General features: G+C 36.2%; 1 protein-coding gene across 2 annotated transcripts in view; it reads right to left on the bottom strand.

The window, feature by feature from the left end:
• The window catches only part of LOC127838395 (influenza virus NS1A-binding protein homolog A-like), a 63462-nt gene that overhangs the window by 4068 nt on the left and 39810 nt on the right, over window positions 1–19584 (bottom strand). For both annotated transcript variants that reach the window (XM_052366111.1, XM_052366112.1), the window contains exons 6-13: window positions 18917–19035; window positions 10081–10200; window positions 6718–6868; window positions 6226–6382; window positions 5792–5880; window positions 4006–4251; window positions 1799–1924; window positions 116–289 (exon numbers count right to left, since the gene is read on the bottom strand). In XM_052366111.1, coding sequence (XP_052222071.1) covers window positions 116–289; window positions 1799–1924; window positions 4006–4251; window positions 5792–5880; window positions 6226–6382; window positions 6718–6868; window positions 10081–10200; window positions 18917–19035 — 1182 coding nt within the window. The remainder of the gene's footprint in view (window positions 1–115; window positions 290–1798; window positions 1925–4005; window positions 4252–5791; window positions 5881–6225; window positions 6383–6717; window positions 6869–10080; window positions 10201–18916; window positions 19036–19584) is intronic.

Below are 19584 nucleotides of genomic sequence, written 5' to 3' on the forward strand. Positions count from 1 at the left end.
ATGAAAAAGTGTACTGCATATAAATATGTATTGGGGATGACATATTTGAAGTACAAAATACACCATCTCAAACTATGTTAGTGGTGTCACACACAAATGGAAACCTTCAACATACCCTGAAACACATCGATGCCTGCCCCACGTCTGGCGATGTTCAGTTGGGAATGCATCGTCCACTCGTTGACCTCTGGGTCGTACACCTCGACCTCACTGAGACATTTCCACCCGTTGGTTCCTCCCACTGCGTAGATCTTGTTCCTGAAAATTGCCACTGCTGCCTGGTATCTAGCTGTGAAAGAAATAAAGAGCATCTGTTTAAAGGGACAGTTTCACAGTTTTGGAATCAAAAATACTTTCTCTTTACATGATTCGATTCTGGGAAAATGGGGTTCAGTGTATGTGGGCAAGGTATCAACCCAGATTAGCCTGTGCATTCCGTCTAGGCTAATCAGGGAAGACACTGTACAGTTATATGGACATTTTTGGTTTTAAGGAAGTCTCTTCAAAGCGAAAATCCAGTTTAGGCGCAAGGTGTCAGCCCTGATTAGCCTGGGCAAATTGAAAATGCCCCCTCCCCAATGGTCAAACACTAACAGGAATAGAAACTAAAACATTATGGTAGGTTGCCCAGAGAGCTAACCATCTTTGTTACTTTGATTTCCATCCCGATGTAAAAGCCCAAAACCAAGTACCATAAATTTCATGCGTTTTTTTTAATACATGTACTTAAACGTTTAACAAAATACAATCTGATAACAGTACAACACTGCTGAAATGGACAATTTTAATGCATCGTGCCTAAATATTAACCTTGAAGCTTTTTCAATTCTAATCCACTGCAGAAATGATTTAAAGCCTTTAAAAAAAAAAGTGTAGCCCGGCATGACTACATTGTACCAACTAAAGAAACATTAACATAAAACTACTTGCCCTGGGCAAACAGGCAACACTTGTTTTTAGCCAGCATTGCAAGTACCCTTGGTCACGAGTACATTACAACAGTGATAAGCCCTTTAAACCCACCTATTTTGGTGGTGAGGGAGGCCAGGGGTGTATGTACGCTTCATGAACGGCTAATACCTAGTTTCATTGGTTTTTTACGACATTGATTAGCTCTTAAATGAACTTGTTCACATATTTTGGTATGTTTCGAAATTTGCCAATAAATGGTTTAAATTGATAAATGTAAGCAATGGAATGAAAGACCACCAGCATAAAACAAAAATAAAAGTAGAGAAAGAAACTAGAAATATATTTGTCAGAAACACTATGTCCCCTTCTGCGCCGCTTTGATAGTTTTTTTGACCTTTGACCTTGAAGGATGACCTTGACCTTTTACCATTCAAAATGTGCAGCTCCATGAGATACACATGCATGCCAAATATGAAGTTGCTATCTTCAATATAGAAAAAGTTATTGCAAAATGATAAAGTTGGCGCAAACAGACCAACAGATAGGGCAAAAACAATATGTCCCCCATTATAGTGGTGGGGGACATAAAAATAGTAATCCACACCTGGGCTCCAACTAATGACCCTTGCAGTAAAAGTCTAGCACTTAAACCACTCGGCCATCTGTGCTGATATAATCACAGAAGTATTGTATACTTTATATTAGCGATCCTCGTAATGTAACAAATAAAAGATAGCAAAAGAACTATCCAAATTATTCTGTCTTTTCGCATTTGTAATGCTTTATAATTTTCAGATTTTTAAGTCGTCATTAGATACATATGATGGATATTTTAGAGCATGGTAAATGTTCAGTATTACTATTTTCTTGCAAAAAAGGCCCATACCTAGTTTCATGGGAGCAATGTCCTGCCACTCTAGAGAGGCTAGGTCCAGGGTCTGGCACGTGGCAACTGTGATCTGCCCTATACAGCCGCCCAGCACATACAGCTTGCCATGGAGAACCGCGATACCTGAAGACAACAAATTAAAGAAGTTATTTATAAACCTTATAAAGATTTAAAATAAACTTTCAAGCCTTTCTGCATTTAAAGTAATTGACATCATTAAGCCCATTCCTTGGGAAGAACCAGTACTCGGCATAATTTTAACAAGAGATGTGTTTGTCAGAAACACAATGCCCCCTATTGCGCTGCTTTGAAGCCATAAATTTGACCTTTGACCTTGAAGGATGACCTTGACCTTCCACCACTCAAAATGTGCAGCTCCATGAGATACACATGCATGCCAAATATCAAGTTGTTTTTTTACTGGAATTGTAAACAAAGAGTCAGTTAAAGTCTTCTAAAAATTTGCACTCTGTATAAATTGACAGTTGGACGTCATCAAAGGAAAGCCGCTTCCTGTCTGAAGCAATAAAGCGACAAATACATCGCTGACAAAATTGGCTTTCTTTGTCTAGCAATCAACACTCCAAACCAATTGCATGTTTGTTCCTCAATGGCAATCGTCCAATTTTATAATAGCACATGCATAGCTCCGCCTTTGAATCTTTTGCTGAGTACAGAGTTGAAGTTTAACGTTTAATTGAGCAAGTGTTTTAGGCAAGTTGAGTAATGTTTAATTTGATATTAATAGATCTAGTGTAATTTGGAAAGGCTTTCAAAACTTAGCAATTTACTATGTGAGAAACAAGAGCTGTCAGGGGACAGCTCACTCGACTATTCGAGTCCTTGAAATTATAACGTAAGTTATCATGGGGAAATTGTTCATATTCAATAATTTATTAGACGAACTTTCAAATATAAAAAAAGGAAAAAAAAGATTTGAGGGGGGGGGGGGGGTGAGAGGGGGGTATAATGTGGGGTGGGGTAATTTATTAGATGTGTTTAAAAAAATAATTGGGGGGGGGCAGGTTGGGGGGGGGGGGGAGGGATTCTGGGTAGGGGCGTGGGGTATTGTTTGGGTGGAATCCATTGTGGTATTCAGGTAAGTGTTGTTTTGTCAAAGTAATAATAAAATGTGATCATAAATAAAGAAGTTATGGCAATTTAAGCAAAATGTTCAATTATCTAAGTGTAAAAGGGGCCATAATTATGTCAAAATGCTTGATACAGTGCACTGCTCTTGTTATAGGTTGGGGTCATGTTGGTAAACAAGTATGCAACATATAAAAGCAATATGTCAAAGGATCATATAGGAAATATTTGTGGTAGAACGCAAACTTTAACATAGATTTATCAATAATATGCATATTCTAAGTATAAAAGGGGCAATAATTATGACAAAATGCTTGATAGAGTTGTCTGCTCTTGTTTATAGGTTGGGGTGATGTTGGTAAACAAGTACCGGTATGCAAAATATGAAAGCAATATGTCAAGGGACAATGAAAATAAATGGGGTAAGACGAAAACTTTAACATTTGCTGCATATTCTAATTGGAAAAGGGGCCATAATTATGACAAAATGCTTGATAGAGTTGTCTGCTCTTGTTTATAGGTTGGGGTCATGTTGGTAAACAAGTATGCAAAATATGAAAGCAATATGTCAAGGGACAATGAAAATAATTGGGGTAGTACGAAAACTTTAACATTTGCACGCCAACGCTAACGCCGACGCCGAGGTGAGTAGGATAGCTCCACTATATATATTTCATATATAATAGTCGAGCTAAAATGCGTACCAAAAATGCATATATGTCTATATATATCGCTATATGTATATATGCCATGGAAAAATTGGCAAATATCCAGGAAAATTGAGATCAATGTCCCCAAATTGGTCTGAAAATGTATGACATGTATGTTTAATCAAATACCTTCCTTACTAAATTCAAGTTTTAAAGGCTTCATTTTCAACCCTTAGTTACTGATGAGCAGCAAACTGCATAAAACCTAAACAGAATGCAAGTTACTTGCAGGCTGTTCTGGTTTTATGCTGGTTGCAAAAGCCATTTTCACTTTGGTTTTTAGTGGGAAAGGGTTAAGTCAAAACAGAAGTTAAGTGGCAGCCCAATAAGATCGATCAGGAGAGTACTTGCTCTGATAGCTACATTTTTTATTATTGTGAAAAAAAGAATCCTACTATCCAATACCTGGTGATGAGGATCCCCTGTCAGATTTCGCAATCACCGACCACTTTCTTGTGTTTGGATCGTAGCATTCCACGGTCCTCATGTCAAAGTTGCCGCTCGAGCCCCCAAATGCGTAGATCTTGTCCTCATAACAGCCGATACTGAATCGACCACGGCCCGAGCACATATCGCCCAGTTGAGACCAGCTGTTGGTGTCCACGTCATAGACTTCCGTAGATTTCAGACACTCGCCTCTGTCGTAGCCACCTAAAGAACAGAGGACCACTGGGTCTTTTCTCTAAAAACTTTAACAACAAATTCGTCTAACAGCCTATTAATTGTTTGATAAAGTTATTTACCTGACTTCATTGTTTAGCATTTTATATATTTGTTATTGTAAGTATTTGGGTCTTATGTTAACACACTGTTTCCTTAGCTGGCCTTAAAAAGTTTTAAGAAACTTGGCCCATATGTTGACCATGACCTGTGGACCTAATAATTAACCCATTTAAGCCTAGTGGACTCTCCCACCCTTCTAAATTGGATCAATTTATTTCCAAAAGTAAGTGTCTGGTAAATTTATTTCTATATTTAGAATATTTCTTACAGAAATTTCTTTAAGCAAACAGCGCAGACCCAGATGAGACGCCGCATTATGCGGCGTCTCATCTGGGTCTACGCTGTTTGCAATGTCCTTTTTTCAGGACGCTAGGCATAAATGGGTTAATAGGTGCATCCTTTCCACTAAACAAACCGTTGTGTAATGGAAATGGTGTCTCACCGTTTTGATCCCTGCTGTGGGAGTGTTCCTAAGCTCTCCCTCAAACACACCAAGTACTGGTTCTAGGCCCAGGAAACGGACTAAAGAGTGTTTCAAATAAGTAATAATAACTGCAATGGAGCTAAAAAAAACTCAAGTAACCAACAAGGCATTCCAAGAGACAGCAATATCAAGACCCACTAATATTCTATTGACTTTGAATTGGTGAACTTAACTTTGAGCCAATTTGATTAAATGAGGACTTCTGGACATCTCCTCAATGACATTAAGTTTTCACTACAATCCTTTGATTATATAATTCGCCCCCTTGGTGCGAAAATGTAACAAGTGACATTGAAATTAGAAGGCACATGGTACCTTTTTGCATTAATGGGGCATATTATGATATATAAGGCAGATGCAAAACTTGAAATGTGTCACGGACACTGCTGCCTCAAGCAGCCCATGTTTGGTCACAGACAAATCCAATATAAATTCTACCATGGACAAAAAGACAAACGCAAAAAACAAGCAAAAAAAATTGTCGCAGTCAAAATTCCTTTCTTTGTGATCATCTTCACATTAAAGGCATACAAGTCAGAAAATAAAAGCGAGATCCACCCAGTTGATAAAGAGTATAAAAACACAACATTTTGGGATTAAATATTTTAAAGTAGAAAACAAACAAAAGGCAATCTTCCTGCCAAAACTCATCTCAGTAAAATGTCCTTTCTCAACTCTAAGGTCATTCAACTGTGAAATTCGAGCACGATCCAGTCAGTAGATAAAGAGATGTTGAAAACACAAGCTTTGTGACAAGAAAACAGTCCAAGAGCCTTATCTCTGCCAAAACATGTCAGAAATTTCCATTCTTTGCAATCATCTAAGCATTGAATTCATTAAAATATGGAAGTTTGATCAAGATTTTCTCACTATAGCCACAGAGGAGTTGAGACCACCTACGTCAAGAGACCGGTTTTAAAATCAACCACCAGCCTTAAAACAGGTTAGACTATCTTGCAATTTACTTCCACTTTCTGTACTTACCACAGACAAAGATCTTCCCATCCAAGGTGGTTATACCAAACGCGCATCTGTTGAACAACATTTTTTGCAAGGGAGACAAGTCCGTAATCCTGTAAATACAACATAGTCTTACAATGACCAGAGTAGTAGCCCTTGATACATACGGTGACAAAAAAAAAATTGCAGCTGAAATTTGAGCTAATAACTTCTATTCTTCACCCTTTTCCACTCAGATATGCAATGGGTTTTTTTAACACCATTTTGTAGTCCCTTAGAAAATAATATTAAGACTTTTCTGGAAATATTCCAGTTGTATCATGTATTATGAGCAGCAAACAGTATAAAACCTGAACAGACTGCAAGTTACTAGCAGGCTGTTCTAGTTTAATGCTGGTTGCAAATAGCCATTTTGACCTTGCATCTGACAGGGAAATGGTCAACCAAAATCTACTTGCCGTTCATGAAAGAGATCATTGCCATTGCATTTGAACAAGGGAGATGCGGGGTCCGGCTTTCCATTCTCGTCGCTGCTGTTGTGGGTCGCCAGGCGGTAGTGCACGGCGACCGTCACCAGCTGACCGTTCAGCATGGCGATCATCATGTAGGAGCGATCTGAAACAACAACAGTGGTGCATTGTGTCAAGAGATCATTATATAGGAGCAGTCTCAAAAACATAAGCAACAGTGGTGTGTTGTGTCAAGAGATGGGAGCTCAATGTTGGTTGCCTAAAAATAGTAACACTGGTTTTAACAACAAATCCATATAAAGCGAATTATCAGAAGGCACTTTTGGCTTTTATGGTATTTGTTTGTTTGAAAGAATACTCTATAAAGCGTTGTCCCTGTTAAGCCTGTGAAAACTGCACAGGCTAATCTGGGACAACACTTAACACACATGCATTAAGCCCCATTTTCCCTTGGGCTCACATATTTCTACACCATCCCACCTTTGGTCTTGTAGGATGCTATGATGGACCACTCCATCTCCTTGGGACTGTACGGGTCAATGCTAAACTTGTGGTATATGGCCTTGCATGCACTCTCTTGTTCACTGCCGTTACTACCATTAGAATTCACTTCCTTTGGCGGCATTCCACTCTGAAATGAGAGAAATCAGGAATTGGTACGATGTTTCCTGCCCTAAAGAATGTGCAATCATAACCATAAATAGTATCTAGTACCTCACTGCCCTGGGTGGAAAATGGGCAGTGTGAATTTTTTTGTCCAGGGTTGAATATACCCCCGGAATGGCATTTTTCTGCCTGACAAAATTATTATAAAGGGTGGACTATGTCTGGTTGGGCATACATTTGACATAAATCAGTGTTTCTTTGTCAGGTCAAATTTGAGGTCAACAATTGGCCCCATTCCTTATCTAAACAAGAGCACCGCCTTGCGGGTGCAGACCGCTCATCTATTTTCTTTTTAAAGGTGAAGGGACTCTCATTTTCAATCACAAAGGAGGGAGGGGTGGAGTGAAGAGGGCTGCATTGTGTGGGGGTGTGGACATTTATTACATTATCTTCCAAAAATGCGGGAAAAAAAAATAAAATCGGGGGTGGGGGGGTGGGGGGGGGTGGGGGTGGGGATTCTTGGGTGCGATGGTTGGACGGTATTTCAAACATAAAATAATAAAAATAAATATTTGTGTTTTTTAACCGTTTCAAAAAAAAAATTGGGGGGGGGTGAGGTGGGGGGGGGGGGGGTATAGTGTGAGGGTGTGGTGGTAATTTGTGAGATGATCTTAAAAAAAATACAAAAAAATAAAAATTAGGGGGGGGGATTCGGGTGGGGGAAGGGGGGGGGGATTCTTGGGTGCGATGGTTGGACGGTATTTCAAACATAAAATAATAATCAAAATAAATAGTTTTGTTTTTTAACCGTTTAAAAAATAAAAAATTGGGGAGGGGGTGGGGTGGGGGGGGGGGGGGTAAAGTGTGAGGGTGTGGTGGTCATTTGTGAGATAATCTTAATAAAAAAAAAAAAAAAAAAAAAATAGGGGAGGTGAAAGGGGGGGGGGGGGCACGGGCGATGGTTCGGTGGAGTCTATTGTGGTATGTCAGGTAAGAGTAGTTTTGTCAAAGTATCAATCAAATCTAATCATAAATAAAGAAGTTATGGCAATTTTAGCAAAATTTAATAATTTGACCTTGAGAGTCAAGGTCATTCAAAGGTCAAGGTAAAATTAAACTTGCCAGGTACAGTAACCTCATGATAGCATGAAAGTTTTTGAAGTTTGAAAGCAATAGCCTTGATACTTAAGAAGTAAAGTGGATCGAAACACAAAATTTAACCATATATTCAAAGCTACTAAGTAAAAAAAGGGCCATAATTCCGTAAAAATGACATCCAGAGTTATGCAACTTGTCCTTTTACTGTACCCTTATGATAGTTTGTGAGTGTTCCAAGTATGAAAGCAATATCTATGATACTTTAGGGGTAAAGTGGACCAAAACACAAAACTTAACCAAACTTTCAATTTTCTATGTATAAAGGGCCCATAATTCCGTCCAAATGCCAGTCAGAGTTACATAACTTTGCCTGCACAGTCCCCTTACGATAGTAAATAAGTGTTGCAAGTATGAAAGCAATAGCTTTGATACTGTAGGAATAAAATGGACCTAAACACAAAACATAACCAAATTTTCAATTTTCTAAGTATAAAAAGGGCACATAATTTTGTCAAAATGCCAGTCAGAGTTACATTACTTTGCCTGCACAGTCCCCTTATGATAGTTAGTAAGTGTTGCAAGTATGAAAGCAATAGCTTTGATACTTAAGGAATAAAATGGACCTAAACACAAAACTTAACCAAAATTTTCAATTTTCTAAGTATAAAAAGGGTACATAATTCTGTCAAAATGCACGCCAGAGTTATGTAACTTTGCTTGCCCAGTCCCCTCATGATAGTAAGTAAGTGTACCAAGTTTGAATGCAATAGCATTGATACTTTCTGAAAAAAGTGGACCTAAACGCAAAACTTAACCAAAATTTTCAATTTTCTAAGTATAAAAAGGACACATAATTCAGTCAAAATGCACGCCAGAGTTATCTAACTTTGCCTGCCCAGTCCCCTCATGATAGTAAGTAAGTGTACCAAGTTTGAATGCAATAGCATTGATACTTTCTGAGAAAAGTGGACCTAAACGCAAAACTTAACCGGATGCCGACCCCGACGCCAAGGTGATGACAATAGCTCATAATTTAAAAAAAAAAATGGATGAGCTAAAAAGTATATTTTCACAAATAACTTCCTTTTTTTGGGGGGGGGGGGTACATTTTCAACATTTAGTTGATTTTTCGATCCAGCTCCATAAGTTGAACTTAAGCTAATATATATGTTAAAAAAACTTTTATTCTCAATTGTCGGTAAAGTATTTGTTAGCAAAATAAAAGAACATCAATTTCCCAAGACAGTGAGATTTTTCTTGGGCTGTCGAGTTAGCGCAGTTGTTGGAACATGTACTTCTCACCTAGGTGACCCGGGTTCAATCTCCGTTCTCGGAGGCATGTGAGTTTGGTTGCTGGTCGCCATACCGTACAGGTGGGGCTTCCTCCGGGTACTCTGGCTTCACAGCACAACACAAGTCCACACCAAAATTGAAAATTCTTTAGCAACTAAATAGCTGACAAGGGACAAAATTGTCACAAAACCAGGTTTTCATTGTGAAAAAAATTCTGATTAAGGGAGACAACTCAAACTGAACTTTTGAAATGAACAAACAAAATTAACCCCCTTTGTAAGTTTGTTTCAAAATAAATCTATTTTAAGTTGTGGTGACCTTGACATTGGAGATATTGACGTGATTCTTTCGTGCGACACACCGTCCCATGATGGTGAACAAATGTGCCAAATAATTGTAAAATCTCACAATGAATGACATAGTTATGGCCCAGACAAGCTCATTTATTGCCAATTTTGACCTTTGAACTCAAAGTGTGACCTTGACCTTGGAGATATCGACGTAATTATTTCGCGCGACACACCGTCCAATGATGGTGAACAAATGTGCCAAATGATTTTAAAATATGACAATGAACGACATAGTTATGGCCCGGACAAGCTTGTTCCGCCCGCCCGCCAGCCCGCCCGCATTCGCCAATCTAATAACCAGTTTTTTCCTTCGGAAAACCTGGTTAAAAATTGCAGCTTTACTTCAAAGTTCTTCCCAACTTTTGATGATAATTTTGTTTTGATGCATTTACTTACCTAGGAGTGCTGGGACACACTTCGAGTCCACAAGTTATGCAGCCACAGGTGCCCAAGGACCTCATAAACTAACACACATACACAATCAGTCCCTTCCTACCTTCTTCTTACGGGTGAGTTTCTTATAGTCCTGTACAAGTTCGTTTTCCTGGACTACCTCATCTTCTACATCATTGCAGTCTGTCACAGTGTTGTTGGAGTTCAGGTACAGGAGGATAGTCTGAAATGAAGATTGTTAAAAATGTTACCATATTTTATTTTTGTGATTGAAAAGATCTCGAGTTTTTATGTCTCTGAATTAAAAGATGAAGAATTGAGTTAGTTTTAGCTTAATTTGTTATTTAAGCTCGATTGCAACAAAAGCCTGAGGCTTATTGAGATGCTCTCAAGTACATTTTATGCGTAGAACCAGTACGTTATCTCTGTGTAGAGACCTCTAAGACACTTCAACAATGGGAGCTAACCCTTGACAGCATATTATCATGGCACCGTAAGATTTAAGTTATCAGTTCATAAAAAAAATAGTGGTATTTATTAGTTATATGTTGCATATTTCTATTAATGTACAATCAATCCTCGGACAACCAACCCAAGACATAAAAGAAATACAGAAAAAACTATGAATTGTAAATAATAAAACCAAGGGGGAATTAGTATGGCACGCCTGAACCACAAAAATGAGAAAAACTAAGTTTAAGTTACTTAAACTAGGTTTTTCTCTACTTAAATTCAATTTAAGTTACTTAATTCGAATTAACGCTGCTTAAAATGAATTTAAGTAGTTTTTGTGGTTCCCGCGGCGTTAACGCTAATTAAAACACCGAAAATGCATTAACGGTGCTTAATGGTAATTTTCTTACTTAAGTTGAATTAATTCAACTTAACAAGGATTTTCTCTATCAATTGTACTATTTTCAATTAAGTTGCGTTAAAATAGGTTTTTCTACTTAAAATATGTTTTTAGTTACACGAATTCAACTTTAGTAAGGAATTTTACTTAAGTTGTAAAGTCGAATTGTTTTGATTGGTCAGTTAATGATCCGGAAGACCTAAGCCTGAATTTATTAACAAACCTGACAACCAATCAAAACGCTTGTTTCATATGCTTATTTTCGGACGCGAGTTTTGACTTAACGATAATTAATAATTCAACTTAAGTAAAAATTTTATTACTTAAGTAATAATTAAATACAATTAACGATGCGAAAGCACTTAAATTAATTTTAAGCAGCGTTAAATGCAATTTAAGTAACTTAACGGTAATTAAAATCAATTTTTGTTGTTCGGGCGCACTTAACGAGTTAAACTAAGTTTTTCTCTGCTTAATTCATTTTTCTCACATAAATAGAAAATAACTCTTCTTAACTACTTAATGCATTTAGTAGCGTTAATTCGAATTAAGTTACTTAAATTGAGTTTAAGTAGTGAAAAACTAAGTTTAAGTTACTTAAACTTAGTTTTTCTCTTTTTTGTGGTTCAGGCGTGCCATAAATTAGAGTCTGATTGGTTTCACATCAAAGTATTAGAACAAAAAAAATTTGCGAAGTGCAGTTTTTTTTTCTCTAAAATCACTAACTGTGTTGGTGGAATTTATGGTAGGTACAGATGAATAGAGTGCTCCTATAAATTTCTAACTCATTACTAATGATACTTGTTTGATAACAAATTTGTATATGTATGTCTGCCCACACCCTTCTCAAGTGTATTTTATGCTCATTAAATGCATCGTTTGATTATTTCCACCATTTTGGGGGGATTATAAACACTATTTATACACATAAATATATATTCTGTGTTATTTTGCACACAAAACAACGTGAATTCAGTAGAATGTTATGGAAAGTATGAAAGATCAGATTTCCTATCTCTTTTAAAATGACTGGAACTTTAATGCTTAAAGAAATTATTTCTTATACCATACATGTTCCAATAAAAAAGGTGGATTTGTAGACCAAATTCTAAAAGGTGTAACTAATTATTTGTACATTTGGGTTTTACAGCATCTCAACACATACAGATCATGCGGTTTACAAATGATGATAATGAAATCAATAATGCAATATACACTGGATTTTGTTGTACATATTTAACTACTTAAAAATTCAATACACAGGGGGCACTATTTGGAAAAGCTCTGTCTCAGTGACTTAATTTTAAAATATCTATCACAAATACATTCTAGGTTGTTGCAATCAATAAGCATTTGCTTAACAGTAAAGTACTCATTGCATGGTATACAGAAAGGTTGTTCACAATAAATGCTACTAGCTCATTATGAGCTGGTTAGATAACCTTTGTCAAGAGCTTTTGTACTATACTTGATAATAGCAACCAGTTTTAATAATTTCACATATTTGTCAAGGACCACATCATTAATTTTAAGATTAAAACAAATTACTAGTTAAATGTATTAAAGAAAAGTGTTTAAATAATAATACAATGTTTTTTCCCTTCAAATATTATTCTGTTCTGATATTTTTTAGCATTCATCCAATTTTTACCATGAAATAGTCTGACATTACTCAATGCATTATATTTTAATCTTGACCTTAACTTGTACAAAGCTTTGTGAATTTTTTTGGCTTAGATGTTTAACCATGCTTTTCACCTTAAATGACCTTTACATAACGCCTGCCGACCCGAATGAATACACTCCATTCATTCCATTGGCTGATTTGGGCATAATACCCCAGAACATTAGCAACACCATAACGTCTTTTAATTTGGCGATAAAATTGTTTCATGCTAAACACACAGTAAACATTATTCATTACAAAACGCATTTGTGCATCCCTTTTCATAACCTATACATCACAAAATAGAAAGTCAAATAAATTACTTAATAATGTAAATGTGATAACTGTTTGTAGATTGCACGTTTTCTATTTCAAAAAGTTTCTGGTCAACTGGCGGAATATTTTATTCAAATTTCAATGGACGCTTACAAAGGTCAGCTTAGGTGAAAAACTGAGTTTAACGATTACCGGAATAAACCCCCTTCGGAAGAAACCCCCTTCCCTAAAAACGGCATAGCGGAAGAAACCCCCTTTCACGTTTTGCATAGGCGGAACAAACCCCCTTCGAGTTTTCAGAGAGGCGGAATAAACCCCCTTCGTGTTTTCAGAGAGGCGGAATAAACCCCCTTCCTAAGTGGTAAGTCTTTCCCGCAGAGATAGTGAAATCCCGACTATTAACGATAAAAGCTCTCAATAATTTCTTTAACACAAACCTTGCCATTTTTTCTCTTGTATCAAATAAATTTCGGCATAAGTGACTATATATAGACTTGATGAAATATTCCCTTCGAACATGCATCAATCCCCTGACTAGTTGTGTGCTTGTTACAACGCTCAATACACCCACGCTTTCTATGCTGCATAATTTTCACGCCCTTTTTATTGACAAAAAGAGTCAACTCAAAATAGAATTTACACTGCACAAATATTTCAACGTTGCGGTAACATTTACATTCGGAAGTGCTAATGCAATTAAACAAAACTGTACATAACTTCACACGAGCCGCAAAGGCGCCGATCAGGACACAACTTCTCATCATTATCTACAATAGCCGGTACATTAAAGGACCTTTTATATAATTAAATGAAGGTGCGAAAATCTTTTTCCAAACTGTTATGTGCTGAGTAAAGAGGTGTACCGGCCGTATGTTCACAAGTTGTTAATGACTTTTTTCTTTTACTTTGTTAAAGCAGATACAACAAAAAGTATATATTGTTTTAATAATCTGGGACCATCAGACTTCAGGAACAATGGGATGCCAAAACAAACATTCAGACATACACCATCAATTATCAGCTTATTTCACACATGCTTGTGCCAGGGACAGATAATCTGTACCCAGCCAGTGTGCTGATAAGCAGGTGGCTTTTGCCTCTTATCTCTGATCTGGATCATCACTTTGGGCCAGTGGCCACAGCATGTGGGCACACTTATGGCTGCAGTTCTGACAGATTGGACCAGCTGATACCAGGCTGCAGCCTGAGGGCCAGAAAGCACTTTGTTAATTGTAATATTTCCTTTGTTTTATGTTTCATGCTTAATGTTACAAAAGAGAGGGACTGAACTTTTATATGAATACAACTATTGTTATGTTTTTTTTTATTTAGATTAATGTATTTGTTTTCCAACTGATGCAAGCATTATTGAAATAACATTCCAAAAGATAAAAAAAAAATCACACTGTTAAGATAAAGGCGTTGCTTGCTGGTACTACTTTTTTGGAGTGTAGGACAAAAGCCCTTTCGGACAAAAGCCCCTAGGACAAAAACCTGTATCTTAACATTGTGATTTTTTTAAATCTTTTGGAATCACAGTTTCTTGTCAAATGTTGAAAGATATTGCGCAAAGATTGGAACAAACATGCAAAAATATTTTCTCAACATTTAACATGAAAATATATATTATAAAATATCAATTAAATGACATATGGGAATATAAATATAAGCTGCCTGCATCAAGTGAATAAATACAAGCAAACAATATTTTTTAAATAGTAGATTGAAAAAATGAAGGCAAAATTTCTAAAAAAGCATTTGAATTATTTTTTTAATCACTTTTATTTTCTTGAGTTAAAAAAATAAGTATTTTTTTTTTTAAACACTCATGAATATCAAGGAAAATACCACGCATTATGCATTCACACATAAATCTAAAAAAAATTATGTATAAGAACTGTTGTTATAATTCATTTTTGAATTAATTATAGCAAATGGGCCCATTTATTGATGCAGAAGCTTCGATAGTCATGATAAGGTATTTATTTATGTATTTACATTTAATATTACATTATAACAATAAACATCTTTGACATTCATGAATTTGCTTTCAGTTACAGTATATTTCATTTCTGAAGGGTCATGACCCATCAAGAGGTTAAAGTGGCCAGTGACATAAGTTTGTTTATTTACAATTCAGTATTTACCAATAAACTTAAATGCTTATACTTGTCACTGTCAACATAATGACACTTGGATAGATATCTAAATGGCACTGTCAACAGAAAATTATTCAATGCATTTAAAGGGATGGTCAACCAGATTGCTATATATCATGAAAAAAAGAAAAGTTCTAAAATTAAATAATGTATTTTTTTACAATTATTAGTTTATATTGATTAAAATATCACGATGCCCTACCCTACCTAACTCTTCATTTGAACAGATCCAGCAAAGTTAACAACACATCATTAAATAAGTGAAACATTGAAAGGGAGGAAATCAGCTGAAGGGAGGATGAAAAACACCCCTGACTATAAAGGATTTGTTAGCAAAAATAAAATAAACACAAATATCCCAATATTAGTAAAAACAATAGGAAATTTCCCAATGCTAAGGGCCATGGCCCGATTTACATTACATTTTCAGATTTCCAAATAATTCTATTTTTTTGTTGAAAAAGACAGGACTGGGGCAATTATCAAATCACACTCAAAATCTTAATGACTATACATGTACCTTGGAAACAAATTTCAATTCTTAATGTGATATGTTGTCTAAAATATTTTTAAAAAATGTTGCTACAAATTTTTCATATATTAATTTGTTATCCATATTTTTTTCCCATAGATATTCATATATTTATTCAAAAAAATGTATCCTGATTTTTTTTTCAATAAATAAATATGCATTTTAAATAATCATTTACAACCTGACCACCCATTTCCCTAAGTATATTTTCTACTTAATTCAAGTTACATAATTGTAAAAAACAAAATCAAAGGAGTCCAGTCCAGCTATAAATTTATTGTTTTATACCAAAGATAAACCATGTTTCCAGAAAAACGATATAGCAAAGCTTGTTAGCATTAGAGCATGTAAAATTATAATCACTTTCAACTGTTTTACTTAATAACAAAGTGAAAAATCCAAAGTTCTGTTTATTTACCACTGACTTATATGGAATTGAACATAATAAAGAACCAAATAATCAACATTTGCTTCTGAATTATAAAATAAAGATATAAGAAAGCATGAAAAGAAAAAAGAAAACATCTTTTGTTCCAAAAGGGTAATTTTTTAAAACTTATTTTACTATCTGTCTTTGTTTAAGATCAAATGTAACACATGTTAAACAATAAACATTGCATGTCCAGCCAGACTTCCTGCAAATTAGTCCCCTAAGTGTCAACCACTAACAGCAAAGTACCCCTGCTATGACACCCTTTAATCTCACAAGACCCCTGCATATAATCCCTAAGTTCTTTTGGCCCCCAATTAGCAAATTGTCAGATAAGCAAACATCCTGTTTATTGCATATCTTTTCCAGCATCCCATAATCCACTGCAAGTGGCAACTCATTTGCATACTGGATTTTCATTGGCTAATGGTGGTGTTCATCACATTTGGATGATTTTTGCATGATTTTGATTGGATGATGTAAGTATTGCCTAGTGTGAATGAAATGAGGCTTTTGAGGATAAATACTTGCAATTTTGTGCAAAATTATGTCACATCTTCTGCTGGAATGGAATAGATATGACTAAATAAGGAAAGGATGAAAGGGAAAATGGAAAATTATGTTAGGAACATGGATGCAGGGACCACACTTGCATGCTTTCCATGAGTAAGAAACATGGAAAGTCTGTAAGTTTGCTCTCTCTGTCCAAATGACCATCTTGAAATGAACTTACAACTGAACAGACAGAAGGAATATAGGAAGCACATTGACAAACACTGTTTGCAGTGCCCACACTTTCATGCTATTCCATGTTGTAAAATGTTCATGGAATGTATGAATGTATGCTCATTTCAGATAGAAAGACAGCACAGTGAAATCTATGGGTCTAAGGTATCCACACTTCCTCATTATTCCGTGTTTAATCCTCATGGAATGTGTGGAAGTATGCTTAACCTATGCCGAATACAACATTGGATGCCTCCTGCAAAAGGAACCAGTCTTTCTGTAAGAAGTTGGAAAAATCATCATGACACAGATGCATCAAGGCTGGTTGATACAGCCTAACTGTATCAGTTAACTATGACTTAAAAGTGCACTATATCAATCAGTTCTATTAGCACAGTTCCAAAACCAGTATACTAAGGGGCATGTTGATACATTCATATTTTGGTCACTACATAAAAAATTGCGCAGATTTAATGTCATGCTTGGAGACTTTTAAAGGATGTTTCATTCTCCTAGGTGTGTGATATGTGCTACTTGATGATGACCATCAATCCACTCATATTCTTATTATGTTGTTTTCTAATTCAAACCAAATGTTATCAAATTGTGAGGATTGTTTCATTTTGTAGAAAAGCAACACGGATTTATTTTGGTCCTGTGCAGGCAAAAAAAGACAAAGGGCGACAAATTTTGGGCTGACCATCATCAGGGGTGTCAATTGTCCATTTTTTTTACCGGAATCTGTATTTGCACAAGCGATTGTGCGATCATGTAAATCAGCAGGGTTTTTTTTTTTTGGGGGGGGGGGGGTTAACTGGTATTTTATTTGTTTATTTCTTATTGGTAAGCCAATGGCAGGGATGAGAATGGTGACTGATTACAATCTTGCTACCTCAGATAATCATAAGTCAACTTTGTAAAACAGCAATCTTGAAAGGTTGTAAGAGATTGATACGCAGAGAAAAGCAGTGCAAAGGCATAAAGCAAAATCTTAACCAAATTATACATATATACTATATTTGCTAGTTACTTTACAATTTAATTTCAGATGCAGTATTTTTTGGCAATTAAATTTTCGTCGTTCTTTCTAAAAAATTTAGAATACTAAATACATAAGCGGTGTTTCCGACAGTATTGTATAAACATGTCACAGTGTATATGACATAAAATGCAAAATAACAAATAGGGTTCGAGGGAGTGGGCTCTGACAATTTGTGACAATTGACACCCCTGATAATGCAATACGAATGTATTAACCCTTACCACAGATACATATTTTGATGCGTCCGTAGCCCCTTTATAAGTTAATTAAAGACTGTCTTACTAGATGCAAGTATTAAAGGCTTCATCCGACCCTTCGATACTGATGAGAAGCAAACAGCATAAAACCTGAACAGACTGAGAGTTAATCGCTTACTGGCAGCTGTTCTGGTTTTATGCTGTTTGCAATTAGCCATTTTCACTTTGGTTCTGAGTGGAAAAGGGTTAAGATGCAAGTATTCAAAATTTCAAGAATGCAATTCAGAAAAAAATATTGCATCTCACACAATGATGTAAGAATGAACAAGAGATGTATTGCCCCTATTGCACCGCTTTGAAATAAATTTTCAATATATTATTTGGCAGGTTTAGAAATTATCTCCCTTTTAAAGCTTATTACTTTCCTTGGATTGTATTTTTTTACTTTGATCTTGAAGGAAGACCTTGGCCTTGACCTTTCACCACTCAAAATGTGCAGCTCCATGAGACACATGCATGCCAAATATCAAGTTGCTATCTTCAATATTGCAAAAGTTATGGCCAATGTTAAGTTTTCAGACAGACAGAAGGACGGACAGACAGACAGACTGACAGTCCAACTGCTATATGCAACCCTACCGGGAGCATAAAAATATTTAGGGTATATTACTCTGCAAATAATGCAGCCACATTAGGTCTTGCACACCTACAATTATTAACAACACACATGGAAAGTTACTTGTTTTAGAAAACTGGAAACTAGTTTGCAACATGACAAACAATGTGCTACGCGACAGACAAATCGAATGGTGAATCCAGTATACCCCAACAAAGGTGATGGGATATACGAAGGAAAAAAACAGGCTTGAACAGGAATTTCATTTTAATTTTTTAGGAAAGCTTTATGAATTTTAATTACTTGAGGGTGAATTTGTTTCAGATGTGAGGAAGATTGTGCTTGAGCCAAACTTCCAGACATAAAAAAAACCCAACAACGCCCGGCTTTTGACATATATGTACATGTATAACACCGTGTTGAATGGTAACACTGCACTTACATCCTCTGAAAGGGCCTCTATCTTGTTCTTGAAGTCTGGCAGTTTCTCCTTAAGCCACTCCAGCACCCCCTCCATCACCTCCTCATTGCTGGCAGAGTTGATGCGGTGCTCATTGGGGACTGGAAATAGAGTCTAGTTCTGAGAAAACAGGGCTTAATGCATATGCATAGTGTCGTCCCAGATGAGCCCACTTGATTTTCAGTAAGGAGGGACTTCCTTGAAACAAAAAATACCATAAAAGCGGAAAGTGTCGTCCCTGATTAGCCTGTGCGGACTGCACAAGCTAATCTGGGAAGACACTTTACGCACATGCATTAAGCCCTGTTTTCTCAGAATGCGGCTAATACTACTGGTTCTTCCCAGGAAACAGACTCAGTTAGCCTCTGGGTCAGAGTTTAGGTTACAAATGAAGGGTTCTTTTTAAACATTATTTATTTAGAGGTCTAGGAAATAAAAACAAATTCTTAAATAAACAAGAACCTTCTCCATCGGAAGACAAACGCCCCCGAAAAATTCTTTTTCGAAACATAAACACAGATTTCGAAACCTAAACACCGACTGTAAGTTCAAGGTCAAGGGGGTCAAAATTTGTGTGCATATAGAAAGGCCTTGTCCATATACACATGCATACCAAATATGAAGGTTACATCTGAAGGGACATGAGCTAT

The sequence above is a fragment of the Dreissena polymorpha genome, chromosome 7 (assembly GCF_020536995.1).
Source record: "Dreissena polymorpha isolate Duluth1 chromosome 7, UMN_Dpol_1.0, whole genome shotgun sequence".
NCBI classification, from domain to species: Eukaryota; Metazoa; Mollusca; class Bivalvia; order Myida; family Dreissenidae; genus Dreissena; species Dreissena polymorpha.